At 40.2% G+C, this 18,460-nt stretch overlaps 1 protein-coding gene across 1 annotated transcript in view; it reads left to right on the top strand.

Moving 5' to 3' along the window:
• Positions 1-1,061: 1,061 nt before the first annotated feature.
• The window catches only part of LOC310938038 (chemokine-like protein TAFA-2), a gene marked incomplete at its 5' end in the record, with an annotated part of 28,735 nt that continues 11,336 nt past the window's right edge, over positions 1,062-18,460 (top strand). The window contains 2 exons of the mRNA XM_083902433.1: positions 1,062-1,164; positions 14,561-14,716. Of these exons, the coding sequence (XP_083758559.1) occupies positions 1,062-1,164; positions 14,561-14,716 (259 nt within the window). The remainder of the gene's footprint in view (positions 1,165-14,560; positions 14,717-18,460) is intronic.

The raw sequence follows: 18,460 nt of genomic DNA, 5'->3' as shown, positions 1-18,460 counted from the left end.
TGAGGCTTCTATTTTTAAAGCTGCAGTGCGTAACTTCTAAATATAAAATAATGCCCTTCACATTGAAGCCGTTGACAGACGAGTTCACACGATCCCGATTAAGTCTCTCAGCTTCACACGACTCGCTGTGTGTTTCTCAGAATAGCAGAACTGCTTTGTTTTCATGCCTGAGCCACGCAGTGGAGCATGTGACGAGCGCTGCTGCCTCACAGCAAGTAGGTTGCTGGTTTGGGTCCCAGTGTGGATTAATGCACCTTCTCCCTGTTTGTCCCCCCCCCAACATGTCCAAAAACATGCAGATGATAATATGACTCTGTAAATTACCCAGGGGTGTGTGTGTACCTTGCCTTTGACCTTATGTCAGCTGGGATTGGCACCAGCAGCCCCGTGACCTTCATGTGGAGGATAAGGTGGTAGGAATTGGATGTTTTTTTGTCACGACTGATGGAGGGAAGGTGGAAGCGGGAACAGCCAAACGAGCAAAGTGAGATGTAAAGAAGGCAGCAAACTCATTAGAATATGGACCTAGAGTCATCCTTTCAGAAAGCTCTGTAGGCCAAACAGCACCATGATAACTTTCCTGCTATTGCTCATAGTTCTGACTTGTGCCGACAGCCTCTCTCTCTCTCTCTGTGTGTGTGTGTGTGTGTGTGTGTGTCACAAATGTGCAGCAGCAGAAGTGGTGTCTTCCTCACAGCGGTGTCCCTGTCACTCACTGCAGACGCTCTGTTTATGTCTGTTTTTCACTTCCAGCAGCTTGTTTTTGAGCTCTCGATTGTAACCGCTGAGAATCAGAAAAAACGTGTGTGTTGTCTTTGATCGTGCTGCTCTGCTTGTTCTGTGAGCTTCTCATTGGGGGGTGGCTGTGGCTGTGGCGGTGGTGGGGGGTGTAGCGATGCTACCAGCGCTGACAGTGTGTTTCGGTGACAGGAGTTCTACACACGGGAACTTTATGCACAAATTGAAAAGGCAGATTAAAAATAGGCTGATATACATACATTCGTGTTAAACCTGCTGCTGTATTGAATGACCTTCATTGTCTCCTCTTTGTTTTCCCCAGGATGAGTGAGCGATACACGCACATCGGAAGTAAAGGGGCTCTACTTGTAATGATGCTTGTGGTCAGTGTCTGGGAGATGACTGTACCAACAGAGGGCGCTACAGGTGAGTACAGCAAACACACCAACAACAAACAGACTTCTCAGGCGCAAATATAGCAAACTGCTGAATAACAAATGTATAAAAAACAAGTGCACTTCAGTGCAACTGTGATCCAAATGAATACTTCCAGAGCAGGGCTGTCAAACTCAAATTACATGGCGGCCAATGGGCGTCAAAAGGTTTGAAAAAAGGTTTTTTCATTTTCACTGAGGGTCACATCAGCATAATGGTTACCCTCAAAGGTCCAGATGTAACTGTCATACAGAATAAATGTAACTAAATGTAACCAAATATAATGTGAACTAAAGGTAACTACTCTGTAACATATTGATAAATAACTTCCTGTATTTATTACTTATTCAATTTCACTCGTTGCATGATGCGTATACAATGATGCACTGCCATCTAGTGGCGGTGCCGTCACTTTGTGGGTAACGCAGTCACCATGCATTCTGGGAAATGTACTTTATGGTCAACGCATGCCTTAAAGCAGCATAGACCTGTTTTAACACAGATTTTTAAGACCAATAAATCACTCGCGGGCCACAGAAAATGAGGTGGCGGACCACATCTGGACCCCGAGCCTTGAGTTTGACACACGTGCATTACAGTGAAAACTGGGGAAAAAAAACAACTGTTCAGTCAGAGATGGGCAATATGAGTTTAAGACAATATTCCATCACGATATTGCATTAGTTATTCATGATGATACTTGATGATAGAGAATATTACAATAAAAAACATGTTTATGATGAATCTATTAATATAAACATGAAAATAAAAGACAGAAATGATCATATCATTGCTCCAGAGAGACAATCCAACACATGGTTAACACCAGCATCTACTGTTTCGGCCTGTGTTAAAATTCTGACTTATGATTCCATGTCAGAAGTGAGCAAAGCTGCTTTTGTAATTGAATTACTTGAAGGAATTAAATAAATCAATGACAGCACAAAGTCTCACCCACAGCGTTGATTTATTTAATTCCGTTTAGCTTTTGCGGCTCAGTTCGTGTCATAATCTCTCTTTTTGTTTTGTGGCGGAAATGTTTGAGATGAATTAACAGCAGTGCTTTCTGTTACCTATGATGTCGTGTTTTATCCTCTTGTGGCTCTTTTGGCAAAGGAGGAAAAGCCATTTGGTGGGTTATGAATGTGGTTCGGTTAAAGCGCGGTGGGTCACCTGTGGTTAGAGTTTATGCATAACCACGCTCACCTTATTACGACAAGGAAACACTTTGAGTTTTTCCTCATCTGCAACATTAAAAAAAAAAAACCGCAGTGGTTGATCTAAATCTGGACTGCTGCATGGTCTCTGTAGATCTCCTGTGCCTCCAGGTGTAAAACACCTGTGGACTATGTTACTATGTTCACACGTCAAAAACAAATGTAATATGTAAGAAAATGTGTTTCTTCCAAAACTGAATATGTAATTTTCCACTACCACTTGCTCAATGCTCCCTTCTTACCTGATAAATTTCCAGTTACCTTGCAAAATTGACAACATATCTCCAGAAATAACCCTGATATCATCCTCACTGACTCGTTACAGTGTTGTCACAGGCTGACTCGCGTTGTTCATCACGAGTAAACTGACACTGACGTGTAAAACGAGTCTCTGAAAAATGACAGCAGCTTTGAGAGGGCGGTGATTTTAAGGTTGAACTGCTGTTGGTGAAACACAGGAGGACGATTTACAGACCCATCCATCTTGTATGACTGACTCGCAGTGTTAATCCTCAGCAGGTCACTGTTGTATTAAAGTGCTGCGACGGCGGCTGCTGCTTCTCACGCATGGTGTTTTGGAATAGATTTTCTCACTGTGGTACAACGCAAATACAGTGTCACGGTGGTAAATGGGGATGAATGTAAGGGTACGAGTCAAACCCTCTACCTTACACTCATTAAAGGCACTGTTGTAAACCCAGGGAGATCAATTATGGCAACTCAGCAATATTACAAGAGGAGGCCGACCCACGCTCCCACACAGGGAGTCCCATTGACAATACACAGCTTCAGGTAATTGGTGGTTCTACGGAGCTGCTCTCAGACAGGACGTCCATCTGTGAGCGTGATATAAATCGTGCTCACCTCTTTTTGTCGACCAATTAGACGGGAGCACAGGGCTCTGATGTGCGCGGCTTTGATTGGCAGCGATCTCCGCTGAAGCCTCTCATCATATCAGCAGGAAGTGGATCAGAATAATCTCGCTCGCATTTGATTTCTCGGCAGTGGCCACCACAACCGCCTAATTTCCCCAGGGTGATATTTCTGTTGCTGTAGACCTGTTATCATTCAAGGGATGAAATTAACCCAGAACATGGCCAAAATAGAGATTTCTTTTTTTCTCCCTCCCAAAGAACATGAGGAGGAAAAATAAGACCCAATCCAATTTTCTCATTTTTACCCTTCGTTCCCCTTGGAACAGAGTAACAAGAGGTAATAGCTAAAATCTAGTCCTACAAAATGGAATATTCAATGTTTTTACCAGCGATTCAACATGCTGTCATCAAACAGAAGAAAAACCAAAAGTGATTGTTATATTGCTACAGCAGTCTATATGTACTATGGAGTCAGTGGTTAGTGTAGCTACACAATAATATGCTAACTGGGACGTATCTATGTTCCCCGGGTCCTATGTTCCCCACTTTGGATGTGAGCGGGGAACATAGGACCCTTTTTCTAAATAAAAGGGTCCTATGTTCCAAACCGGGAAACTCCCTCTCTCACTCTCTCTCTGTAACCCTAACCCTAACCCTTTACCCTGGAGCTCCACACCCAGGCTTCCACAAAGTTGGGAACATAGGTCCTAAGATCAGGAACATAGGTACGACCCCTGCTAACCAATGTTAGCTTCATGATGGTAACATTAGTTTCCTGTGATTCTGTTAATCTGGTTAGCTGGAACACTTCATCTTAACCCCTAAACAAGAATTCTGCCATGAATGTGCAAAATAGAGCAGTGATGAGTTTGAGGAGCTTCCACCACTTTTGTATCAGGAAAGACAAGATCACGTTTGTGCTCTGACATGTATGAACATTCAGCTCATTTAGCTCTGACGTATGAAGAAGTGTTTAACAGCGTCTGTCTTTCAATGCAGTGGATGTTTACAACACAATAATGAATCCGTGTTGCTACAGTCATTTTGTCGCCTCTACCCATGAAGGGTATAGAGCAGATAGAGGATTCAGTCCCAGACCAGCTTGGCTCACAAGCTGTGAGGACATCTGATTTTCTCTAATTTGCATCTACTGTGTAGTATTCAGTCTTTGAAATGACCTTCCTCACAGTCCTTGTTCACACCCACTTGAATTCAGAACAGCAACAATAGACAAAACTTGAGCACTGCACGGGGTCAAGGAAAAAACAAACAGTAAATTTGAAAAGACGGAACAAAATAAATAAAATAAACTGGTGCTTTTCAAGGATAGAGCCAGCAGTCAAATACAAAGAAGACGAGTGATTGTGCAGCCAGACAGGAATTTCAGGGCAATCTTATTAGACAAATAAAAAGTCATGGATAGGCCATCTTGGTAAAAACCAATGTGTTTTTCCAAATTATTAAGTGTAACGCACTGAACTCAGAAAATCAACATCAGCTGTTGAAAACAACTAGATCAACCGCAAACATTAGAAGAAACACAAGACACAAACAGGCGTGAATATGTAAAAATTCTCCAGACAAGTGAATAAAAGCTGCATCTCACCAGAAATAATGATAAAGAAATTACATATAAATGAATATAAAGACAAAGGTCAAGTACATTATTGAAGTACAAAGTTTTTAAAGGCACTAGGGACACGCACGCACACACGCACACGCACGCACGCACACACACGTTCAAATAAGACTTGGGAACTCGCTGCCAGAGGAAAATTGGCAGCTAAGTCAGTTGTTTCCTTAAAATAAATGTTTAAAACCTACTTTAATGCTACTGCATTTTCCTGATTTGAGCTCATTTGAAATTTGCATTTCTTTTTTTAAAAACAACTTCTTTTTTTTTAAACATGTTTTGTTAGCTGTCCTTTTATTTATGGATCACTTCAATACTCAATTCAATACTGCTGCTCAATAATAGCCTATAGCTGTTGAGGGGTTTGCAGGAGAAATTCTTCTTTTCCTCGCCTGCCGCTGCACTATCTTAAAACTGCGTTCTGTGACACAGAAAAGTGAGAAACGGCCACTGTTTCAACAACAACAGTCTTTCTCTCTCGGACGCCATTGCTCACTGTAGCCAAAAGCACAACAACCCTGCGCAGCGACCCCTACTGATCGGGCGGGAGATTGCAGCGTGTATCCGTCCACGACACAGAAGTATGAAGGCTGGAGGGGTCTCCTTGGTTACGCAGTCGGAGAAGTATAATGTGGCCTTTAAGCACTTTGCGCCACCCGCCATTCAAACAGTAAAACAAGGATGTACACTGCTGTTCCAATTGAAGATATCGCACTCGTGTACTCCCGTACTTGGCGAGTATGTACTCCAGTCATACTTATTTTGCTATTTATGTTGTGAAAATTGCTTGAAATTTTTTTCTTCTCTGTGTAATCTTAACTGCAGTACAAACCAAACCGTGGGCTTGCGCCCCTGCTCTATACATGTTGTAGACTTGAATTACAGCGTCCACAATGAAAAACCATCCAGCAAGAATCCAAACATGAACCTCGATGGAATAAAATGGAATAAATTGCATTTATTAAATGGTATATCACCGAGGAGCAGCAGATGTAGTTTCAGTTTACAGTGAATCTTTACAGGCGTAAATGTTGCAATGACATATTATGACCTTGATGTCTGACTCGCACTATTCGCTTGCTCTGCTCCTCAGATTAACTGCACTTTGTAATACAAATTACACGTATGTATAAAAAAAAACAAAAAAACATTGCTAAGAAAAGGAAAACTCTGCGTTCGCCCTCGAGAGAGCAGTAACTAACAGTCAGAGACGCTAAAGGATCCCAGAGTCATGACAATAAATCCTCAGGTTCATGGAGTTTGGCTCCTTGAATCTGATTGGTAATTGTGGCTGAATGATTGTGTTTTGATCAAAGCAGTTCCTCGCGTGTCTGTCTGCAAAGTGTGAGCCACAATGTAAGAAAAACTGTTCATCACTATTAACAAATGCTCTGCACATCATTATGTAGGTTTGTTCAAAGGGAATTACACTCGTCGTCAAAGATAATCTCCGTGTATGAGAGGTGAAGGTTTGGGCTGCACACAGCGTTATCAGTCACAACAGCCTCATGAATTATACACATTATGTATTATTCACAGTTTCCACTGTCTCCAGAGAATAACCAATTAAGTTTCTCTCGCGGGGTGATTTCCACACCGCAACACAAAGAAATCTTGTACTGAAAGTAACTCCGGTTCAAGGGATTCACTCAGAAGAGGCTGATAAAAATGAAGCACCTGGAGTCTAACATCCATCCTGTGATCCTGTCACATGCAAACAGCTCTCTGCTCTCTGAACTGAGTCTGAATCTGAACGCAAAACCACATTTCTGACCCACTGCAGTTTCACTGCATTTTTCACAGAGATAGACCAATATGTTTATTTGCAAGGCTGATACCGATCAGTAGTCAAGGAGGCTGATAACCAATATTTGGAGCCAATATTCATTTGCAGTAAAATGTTGGCGTCAACATTTAGGATAATACAAACACTAGGGACACAAACAAACTACGGTGTGCAAGCACTGGTTATGCACCGCAGTGAAGTTAGTTTTAAGTTGGATATCAGACAGACATGATGCATCACGACGCTGAAGTTGGCTCCACATTCACCTACATACACCTACTTATTTTTAATTTGTGTGGTTTTATGTTTGCGGTTTCATTTGATCTGATAGTGCACTATTGTTTAAATAAAGTTTGTGCTGTGTGGGACCATGGGAAAACTGGATGGTTGCATCCCTAACAAACACCAAAACTTAACTCATGTAAATGCCTTTAAGCAAATGTTTATTAAACAGCTTTTTCAGATTTGCAACATGTTAAAGGTTTTTTTTTATTTTTTTATCTCAGACAATAGACATCTTTGTTTTAAAATTATAACAAAAAGTGCAGGAAGCTCCCAGGCTCAGCAGCATGTCTTATAAAGTTAACAGAAATTCAAACTAAATAAAGTGATCTCTTATTGGCCGTCGGATTTAAAAAAAAAAAGGCCAATGCCGATATGTGTCAAAATGCCGAGTATCGGCGCTGATAATCGACCCGGCCAATAATCGGTCTATCACTAATGTTATTCCATGTTACAGCAGTGTGGGTGAATAGCAGTCATTAACACACACACACACACACACACACACACACACACACACACACACACACACACACACACACACACTTAATGTCGACACCAGACGTCTTAAGTCAGTCAGACTCATTTAAAACAAGGTTTCGTTCTCACGGGCAAACATGACGTCAGTTTGTATTTGAATACATGGAGAGAGATGAGAGAACAGTTAGTGGATGTTAATACATGACTGGGGCCAAAGTTGGGGCCCAGTGTGGGGATTTTACACAGGAAACAAACTCAGAGGCCACTGGTTCGACCATCTGATGGTGAATTAGCCTCTGGAAACAGTGGAGATCCAGACTCAGACTCTTTGCTGTTTACGATCTTACAAACAAAGTGAGACGCGAGAACAGAGTTGAAAGACGACATCTTTTCACAGCAGCCTCTCATTTCTCTTGGCAGCCATCGCTACATGAATACAGACACATTAAAGCTGCAGTTCCGTCACTGTATTTCGCCTCTTTTCTCTCCATATGGAGCGTTTAAACATGTGAGCAACCAAAGCCTGTTCAAATGGGATCTGACACACATGTATAATCTGTTGATAGAGACAATAAAGAGGAAATAATATAAAGCATAGCCCAAAGTTTCCGTGGGAATGGTGATTTTTTATACTTTTTTGTTTTTCAACAAACATATTTTAAAGGATTACTGTCTGATATTTGAGCAGATCTGTAAGAAACAAATATGTTCTCTTCAGTTTGTAGAGTCTGAAATTATATTTTGACACATTTTGGCTTTAAAGGTGCCATAAGTAAGAATGTGGCCAAAAACAGTTACTACATTCAAATAATTTTTTGTTTTCTGACGCAACCCGTGGTTGCTCGGCAGCTGAGACTCTACTGACTGCAATGATTGGTAGACGGCGGTAGGTGGCGCCACATGACGCCAAAACATGATTTCAAAACATAAACATGATTTGCAGTCTGCAAAATATTTTTTTAATGCAAATATTTAGTCTGTACTGTTGTTGTTGGTGAGTTCAGTTTGTTATATGAACATTATTCCTGAGTCTCTGTGACATATTAGGAGGATTTTATCATTTATTACATAATGCACCTTTAACAAATATTGCGCCTCCATGATTGAACATGAAGCACAACTGTATAAAGTGACTCTGCAGACCAAACACCAATAATGTGATGTAAAATACATGTCATGTCAAATTAAGTATCAGTAATTCAGAATCTGATTACCGATTAAAAAACCCAGATTATGGTCACATTGACCCTTTTTTTTAATGGTCATGGTTATTATGACCTTCATGAGGTTCTTGTGATTCCTGTCATGGGAGGATCTGGTTTGACTCACTCTTTTAGTCACATTTCACCCACACAATGTTTTACATAAAGCTGGTGGCAATTTGAGCTTTTCCACTGAATACTTAAAATAAACACTTTATTCTCCCTCTTTTTTTTTTTTTTTACTAACAGATGAAACAATTCTCTCTGTAGCCGTTAAAAAGTCGGCAACATTGCTGCTCTTCATGTGAATACATTTTGATGATGTAACGAACAAAGAATGATGGAAATGATCACTAAAGGCAAAGAAAAATGAAGACAGGACGACCCTAAAGCAAGTAGAGGAGGAAAATGGGGGATGATTTATGAAGGAGAAGAAGATGGCAAGTCTTAAATATATATCGTCTTTCTTCTCAGAGTTCATTCCCACTATCATTTTAACATTTCATAATATATTAGACTGTCACAAACTTCAAATGAGCTTTGAGAGGTTGAGACCTAGTTTTGGGTTTGGTGTAGAATGAGGTTTAGCTCAGGCATTTGTCATGTTTTTCATGTGGGTTTGTGCAAACATCCTTACTAAAGACAATCTTTTTTTGTCATAAATAAAATATATCACAAATTTCGACTCAATTTTCGAAAATTCTCTTAAAGAAAATGTAGATTTGTACATTGTTCTGTTTAACAAATATCTGGAGTTAGTTCACCAAGATAAGGAGTAGTAGATGGTGCACAATTCAACGTCCTTCTCACCATGGAAAGATAAGAAAGACATTTTTTTTTTTTTTTTAATAAAAGGATCGCCAATCTTGATCAAAAAATACAACCAACATCAAGGAATGCTGTAGTTTCCTCAACAGTCCACAAATGTCTCCTCTCATCAGCCAGTGCAGTCAAACGTAGAAGCCAAAGCCATCCTTTATTCACTTAAAGGATGATTAAACCCTCTCTTCTGCAGCCAACTCCACCCATTGCCTGACGATGCCAAGAAGTGGGTTGAGAGCCGAGTGAGGGAGAGTGGGGCACAGTGCAGGGGGCGTGGCCTGGTAGTGCAATCAAGTCTGCCACACACTAGAGAATAATTGGCCAGATTTATTTCTGGCCCTTCTGACAACCATGGGCACCTTCCGAACAGATACAATTTGAAATCGGGAAAACTCAACCGATGACGTTAAAATTGTAAGTTTGGTATTGACTGAAGAGTGATTGGGGCGTGAACAGAAGCCCACAACGACCAATGAGAGCAAGTTGAGCAGGAAACGGATGTAACATACTTTTGTTTAGAACCACAGTCTTTTAAATTTCTCATTACACACCTGGTATTAACTAACGACTGCGAAAGTCCGCCTCCATGTTTGTTTACATTCTGAAGTCACGTTAAATCATGCTAGTTTCTGCGAGATCCCAAATCCCTGGTCCTGTGTCTTGACTGGATCGTCTGGTCTGTGCTTTATTAGGATTAAAACATTGAACATTGGTGACAAAGTCCGTGTCTGTGGTCTCCCACGTTTTTTTTTTATCAAGTCAGATTTGAAAATCCTCTGATGTGGGGGAGGCTTCAATCTGTTTCCACTGCACTTACTTACATTTACTTTTTTATTGATAAGTCTTTTTTTTTTCCACCTCCCTCAAGCATGACAACTGTTATGCAATATTTCAAGATTTGTTCCACGTTTCTGTTTCTATTCTGGGTTTTTTGCAAATGTGCAAATGGAAAAACCCACCTAATGTTGTGATGCAGCTCAGCATCATTAGCGACCGTCATTGGATATTAAAGGAAGGTTTTTGTCGGTTGGAAAGATGATTGATGATTAATGTTTGACTCACTGGATGTGGGTTTTGAAATCTGATGCAAATAGACAATCTCATTTCTCAAACACAGTCAGTTGATGAATGTCTTTGCCTCACCTGTGCTGAGGTGGATCGTGGGGAATTGTGTAGTTTGAAGTGTTACGAGCACACAAAGAGTCAGTCAGCGCGAATGTGAAATCGGATCATTTAAGGATTGTTTATTTTTCTGAAGGTCTCTCTTTCCTCACACAGATGTGTCTGAGGCTGCATTCTATTCTCTTCAACCGCAAATTCCTCTTTTCCTTTTTACTCTTAAACGATACTCTTGAGTCACGACTAAACAGTTGTACCATTCTACACACTACCAAAAAGAAAAATCATTCATTTAAAAATGATAATGAAATAAGATCTCCCTGAATGACTTTAAAGAAATAAAACCCCAAATGGTACTTTTCTTTCTGAAGAACAAATAAGAATTCATACTTCAACAAATCAACTCCTCCAGATGCACTTAAGAGCTTTTCTGAATCACCCCAGAGGGAATGTGATGACGTCATCCCAAACTATAATGTGGTTTAGAAAACAGCACTGCTGATTATAGAAAAGAGCATTTTCATTGCCATGTTAATAAGTAATAATAAGTAAAAAAGTAAAATACAATCCCATATCACCTTATTCTTCGTCACATTCATTTGATCGTCAGCTGATTGGCCGAAAAAACTACAAAAGCTCTGGAATGTGAGATCGCCTCACCCAAACTATAGGAATGATTCACAGCGATCAAACAACCTTAATTCAAAAACATAGTTTATGGTTTTAAGACCTGCAATACTGTGATTTGAAGCATGTAGTGGCTTCTTCGAAACTAAAATTTGCACAATTTGGAAAAAAATGAAAATCTCTACTTTTCAAAAAAAAAGATCAGGTTAAAGCAACTGAAACCTTAAAAAACAAAAGGTTGTCTTTGTTCTGTGACCTTAACACATCGCTATGTTTCACATGATTGTATTTTTGCTCCTGATATTGAGAGAAGTGTGCAGAAATATTCGAGTAAGCTTGCAGGTAATATACTGTAAATGACATGCCTCCAACCACTAGGACACCAGGACACCCTTGCATTCTGGTGGCCTGGTTTGAATTTCATGGCACCAGACTTGGTTTAGAAAAGTTTGAAAGTCAAAGACGTAGAAAACAGAGCAGCAGCAGCAGCAGCAGCAGCAGCAGCAGCAGCAGCAGCAGCAGCAGCAGCAGTCTGTCCAGAGTGGAACAGATCCTCTGTCACAGTGTCTGTGCAGATTAAAGCTGGACTGTGGGTTTGCAGAACTCACCCACGACTGAGAGCCTCTCTGTCTCTGCTGGCAGAGAAAGATGAGGAGGCAACTATAGACTTCTGAATCCAGTCAGGACCAGCACAGCCTCTCAGTGTGAATCACCTCCTTGATAGTGACACTGACGGCACCGACGTAGAAGACAGCGCAGCTTGCGACACGTCTTTTATATCTTTTCATGTTTGGGCTGGGCTTGAGTCGGCATCCTGCTGCTTTTACTGTACGATCATGTAACTATTAGAACTACACTTGGGGCTGAGCTGATAATATCAGATCTGCTGTCACTGATCCAGAGTCAGGCCATATTTAGAGCAGATTTACAAAAACAGATATGAAAAATAACAGCAAATATCCAGTGGTATTGGAATCAATAAATGTTGTGTTCTAAAACATGAGCCAACTTCTGTGTCATTGTCTTATTAACTTTCTGACACATGCAGTTGATGAACGACACAGTTTCTCTCCTGACCGTCCATTCCACGGCTGCAAAGGTCAGTCGTTAAACACCTTATTTTTATGTCATCAACTCTGAGTGTAATAGTTTTTAATGATTGAAGGTTTCTGCTCACTTACTCTTCTCATTTTTCCTGCTCTGTGCTCCTCACACTTTAATTCCCACTATCTTTGTAATCTGGCAGATTCTCACAACTTCAGAAGGACTTATTAGGGTTCAGTGAAAGTCTCTGGAAAGTGATAAAAATAATCACTTCTGACTTCGTCACCCCACAGGAAAACGCGTTAGTAACTTTTTAATCACTCAAATTTAATAAGCTGGTTACTAAGTGTTTAAAAAATGGTTTTTTTAAACCGTGGAAAATTCAGCTTCATTCTCTGCTCGGATACACACTGTTGTGGTTTAGCCGCTCAAGTGGGGACCAGAGTCTGTGGTTCACAATATTCACATCAACACTCAAATAATATGACAAGTGATGTTTTCACCATTTTGGTCACAGTTTAACAACATTAATAGAGCATTAACATTAATATACATATATACATATACATATACATATATACATATACATATACATATACATACTTATATACATATATATACATATATATATGTGAAGACAAGAAATGCTGAATTTGCTTTACAGGATCTTTAAATTACAGTTGAGTTCTAAGGCTTGTAGGCTTGTGATAGATTTAGGTTTAGATTAAGATAATAACCGGGCCTTTTGGATTCTGTAGTTGATATGAAGTTTTATTGCAGTGATCTAACTCTGCAGTAATATTCTCTCTCCTTGTCTCGTCCCCTGTTATTGTTACGGTGTCCCGGGGCAACAGCAGCTATCCACCATTTCATCTTTACATGAATACAACAGATGCAGATACGAGTTGCCTGGTGTGTATGTGGCTGGTTATAATGCGTCAATGGCTTTGAGCGACTTCCTCTCCAAATTGTTTTGGTTTCAGAGCGTTGCACGATGGGATTTGCGCATCGTCAGCTACCAAAGGTCAATAAACTTCATGAAAGATGATTTGGAGAAACTGGAACAATATCTTATTTGACATTATAACAAGGTGTTATAATGTTCTTAAAAGGTGGCAATAATTCCATTCAATGGAAAGCTCGATTATTCCATAAAGACATAAAAGGACGCATAAGCTTGATGACAGCGTTACCTTGGTTTTACCCAATCTGCGTTATGAACAGGGAGTGCTGAGATGGGCATTTACCAGCCTGTGACAAGTCAACGCACAGCATTGTGGGAATTGCAGGTTTCAAAGTGTTTCAAGCATGACTGTAATAGAGGTTTAAATGAGAAAAAAAAGGGGGAAGACAACCCTTAATACGTTGAAACGGGCGCACCAGCAGACTCAACTGTATATCAACATGACTGTACCAGTCATGCACTGTAAAATATGGTCCAGGGATTTAGTGGAATCAACTCATCTTTTCTAGTTGACGATTCCTCCGTTTCCTCAGTGCGTATGGTGGCCTTCACATGCTAGAGAAGTTGTTCTTCCTCTGTTTGAAAACATGGAGGCACCAGATGGAGGCTACGGAAACCAAACTATTTGTATTTAAAAAGCTAAACGTTAGCCAATGTCAAATCCTCAGGTATACACTCGATTTCTGCCCATAATTCCTCCTAAATGGTACATGTTGTACCTGATGTACCTCACATTCATTTAAAGCCATTTCAGGTGCTGTGCTAATCTCAGCTGACATAGCGCAAAAAAGCCTAATTTTCACAAACGGGATCTTCATCAAATATGACAAGTCTTCAGTCAGTCATTGGATGCATTGTGGGAAATGTATTATCCACCATTTTTGACTTGATAATTAAATGCATGATATCTGCTGCTTCCTGTTCAACTATTCTATTTTTAATCTCCCTCTCTCTCTCTCTTGTGAATCCTACAGTGGAAAATTAAATTGCTGGTATATTCTTTTTAATTTCCAACATGAAATGGTCATATTTAAAGATAAGGAGCGACCAGAAATCAGCTGAAAAATGTTAATCCGCTCGCAAATGATATGCTAAAAAGAATATATGCATATAAAGGCAGAGAAATTGCCGCTTCTGAGAGGAACCCTCGGTCATCTGCTTTCCCTGGTAATTCTTTCATTATTGAGACAGATGAGAGAGATAGAGCAGAGCGGGCGGTGGAACCCAAGAGAGAAATTCTTATGGGACTCAATCCATGGCTGAGTGTGTGTGTGGGATTAAGGCAATAATTATTGCACCACTGCTGATGATTCCACTTTCCCTGTCTTTTCTCCAGCAGCGCACCAAGTCCGAACAGGCACCTGCGAGGTGGTGGCGTTGCATCGCTGCTGCAACAAGAACAAAATTGAAGAGCGGTCGCAAACGGTGAAGTGCTCCTGCTTTCCCGGGCAAGTGGCTGGAACCACCAGAGCCGCCCCGTCGTGTGTAGATGGTACGCCCCAGCGGTTCAATATTTCATGATCTATCCCCTTATTTTCCATTTCCTTTTTGCTGAGACTTCCACAAATCTTCAGTAGAAGTTTTGCTGAGATCATCACATAAGTGTTCTCAAGTTCTTCTGACCCAGGGAGACAACATATAATAAGAGCACACTTTGTTGTTTAAACTAAAGGATAAAGAACAACAAAGCATAACTTTAAGTTAAGCCAAGTTACTTTTATATTAATCTATTTACACATGAATCTCTATAATGAAAAAAGGGATTTTTATTGATTTTACACCACAGAGACTGGTAATAAGAGCATGATGAAGCCATTTAAATGTTAAAATTATAAATCTAAATATATAAATTCAATGTAAATCTCTGCTGTGGAGATATAATTGGTTTGGTCTATAAAATGTCAAAAGGATTAAAGTGTGCTCAGAGCAGCAGGCTTAAAGGCTGTGTAAGGTACTGGAGGTGCAATGAAAAATTCAGGAGAAGAACTTAATGCATGTTAGAGTCTGCACATATTTAATTTCTACGTGCATCTCAATGAACAGCCAAACATTTCTCTTTTATCCCTCACACAAGCTAATATACGGGTATTTTGAGGTTATGAAATGTATAAAAATCAAAGTGAACTGAGCTTAATGGAGAAGTTCAATTATCTTCTCACATTATGCTAAGATAAATATCCACTGAGTAGTTTTAGACTTCAGTATAATTTCCATGGGGGATGAAGGTGACACTCCATCACACACATTTTTCTGAGCCAATTCTTCAAACAATGAAGTGTGGTCATGCGGAGACAACGTATATCATCTCTACATAAAACTAATTGAGCAACAGTGTATGATAAACTGAATGTTTGGGGAAAATAAGTAGAATGAACTTGATTTATTATATTAAATCATTTAAACCCACAGGTCTTGAAAATGATGCCAGTTTCTCTTGAGCAGAACATTCACCCTGAAAGGCCAGAGATGTTGCACTTTTGTCTCCTTGTACACAAGGCTGTGTCTGAATTATCAAACAAGCAGCCATTAGACCAGTCGACTGTGATGCTACAGCTCTCACTTTTTAAAGCCCTTTCCTTTTTTATGAGCTTTTCTCTTGTCATATTCTCACAAAAGTTAAGCTCCACAGGCAGCAGTGAGGGATTTGAAGTTTTGTTCTTTGGATTTTGCCGATGTTCAACCGCCGTATCGTCTTGATGGACAACGTGAAGGTGTCGCACAACTTTACTGCAATTTGGCTTCATAATAACAATATTTTTTAGAATGTACTCCAACAGCAACAGAAGTATTAACAGCTGCAGTGTTAGCACTTTATGACCAGATTAGTATAAACTGTGTGTCATTACTGATGTTTAGATGTGCAAAATTTCTTCATTTCAAAAAGATCCATTCTGATTCTTTTACATGGACACACAATGAAATTTTGACATGTGCAGTGTTTTCTAATTCTCTGAATGTAGAGTCAGAAGAAAAATAAGTTTTATTCTGCTTGTCACGTTTACATTAGGGATGCACCGAAATGAAAATTGTTGGCCAAAACCAAAGAGACTTTCCAGCATTTAATAGTTGCTGTTCCACTGTGTATTCACATTTTGTTGGAACCGTTTTACTGGTGTTCCAAACTGATCTTGGACGAAAATAATCAGGAATAGAGAGACGCGTGTTGGTCGCAGTATTTGCATGCGCCATCCGGTGGTTTTGTTTGATTGTTGAAAGTGTTTTGGGCAAAAACTGAAAATGCCTATTTTGGCCATTTTCGGTTGGTTTTGATGGCTGAATTTTCTGTATCAGATCAGATTGGCACGTTTACATGACATTCTTTTTATTTCCGATTTCTACGTAAACAGAGCTCATGCTGACATAACCTGTGCTCGACACTTTCTTCCCATAATATTTGCTTAAATTGCACCCAGTGAATAGAGTCAGCTGAATCCTGGGTTCTTACAAAGAGCTTCTTGAAAAGTTTAAATGTCCCGAGTGAATGAATGAATGTGAAGCTGTTCACTGAAACCTGTCATGTCAATGACCCAGAGGGTCTCTTAGCATACTAATGTGTCAGACCCCTGACTTGGCTGTAGTGACTGCCTCACTTTGGTCCTGAAAAGAGCAGGAGTCTGGCTAAACTCTGGACCCAATCATGTTTGACCTATTCCTTGACATTTTAGTATTGACATTTTCCGCAAATTAGAGCTGTGAGCCACTGGCTTCAGTTTAAAGCGCCGTGGGTGATCTCAGGAAAAATGATCAGCACTTAACCTTTTAATTATTCTTTCTTCTCCAACTACAGGGATTTACCTTTTAGCTCAACTTTGGGCAAGACAATCTCATTTATATGAGGGTAAATCAATGCCCAGACATGTGACATGTTTGACTGAGTCATAGCTGTAAATATGACTCCAAGTGTCTTAATGTACGGTGGCACGGCTTGTTCAAAGTTCGACCCGTCGCTCTTGACTAGCGCGGTCTCATTTATGGTCCAGCAACAAATGCCAATAAATATGAATATACAGTATATGGGAAGTACTAAAATGGAACCTTTTTTATTCCATTTTAGTACTTCTACATTTTTTTATGTAAATATTTGTATTTAAGCGGTTATTTGTTGCTGATCCGTAAATGAGACCGTGCTAGTCAAGAGCGACGGGTCGGACTTTGAACAAGCCAGGATTGTGCACCTATCTCTGGGGAGAGGCGGAGGAGGATGCCGCTGCATCTGGAGCGAATGTCTGTTGATTATCCAACCTGAAACTGATTTCACCGTGGTTTGTGTTGCATATGTACGATGAAGCGACAGCTTAAACCCCTTATCCATTTTGGTGGCAGGAGCTTTAGACGTCAGCCTGCATATGTGACGGACATCGGTTACCGTCATCTTCAGTAGCTCCTTGACCGAAAACAGCCCCATATTCAACAGTGACCTACTACTACGCCTATGGATGTATAAAATAACGCATTTTGGTGGATAGCAGGCGTCTATGATAGGCGTCTGGAGCCTTTCCTTCCTGTTAAAAACACGGAATGTGCGTCCGTCCAATAAGCGAAGACCCTGGTCGACCTACCTTTTCCGTTTTGAGTTAATGTTTTTGTGTTTTCTGCTTTTGTGTTTGTGTTTTGTTATTAATGAATTGATTTCAGACATGCACACGGGATAATGTCTATATAACTGAGTCTCGACGTTCTTCATTAATATCTGATGAACACAGTGGGAGGTTGTCTGACAGAGACATGTTCACAATAGCAGGAGAATCTCGAGAGGATCCAGATGAGGGAATTGTGAGACACTCGCTCATTCGCTCACTGTTGATTCTGGATTTTCTCCTGCTGTGTTCTCACATGAGCTCATTTACGCAGACATTTGCACATGTAGCCAGTCTTTAGAGAATCTCTGGTTTTCCAGTGTGAAAGCAGCTATCGCGTCTTCTTATTGCACCTCGTCATTGGTGCGGATGTAAATCTGTTAATCATTTAATTAAGTGCCAACTTTAACACTTTTATTTTTTAAATCACATATCACACACTTATGTTCATACAGGGATTGTGTTAAAGCTCGAGGGAAGAGTCGGTCGATGTCGAGAACATTTGATGATAATTGTGTGGTGGATGCAAAAACTGGTATTTAATATGACTTTGGGAAAAAAGACTGAGATCAATCACTTCGTCAAGAAGTGAAGTAAATAAATGAATGAATGCAGCTGCTGAGAGACAGTGAGAAATTATCCTGCTGCTTCTTTGTGGC

This window comes from Microchirus variegatus (genome assembly GCF_963457635.1).
Source record: "Microchirus variegatus genome assembly, chromosome: 16".
NCBI lineage: Eukaryota > Metazoa > Chordata > Actinopteri > Pleuronectiformes > Soleidae > Microchirus > Microchirus variegatus.
The sequence above is the reverse complement of the archived record's forward strand: the minus strand, read 5'-3'. Positions and strand labels throughout refer to the sequence as shown.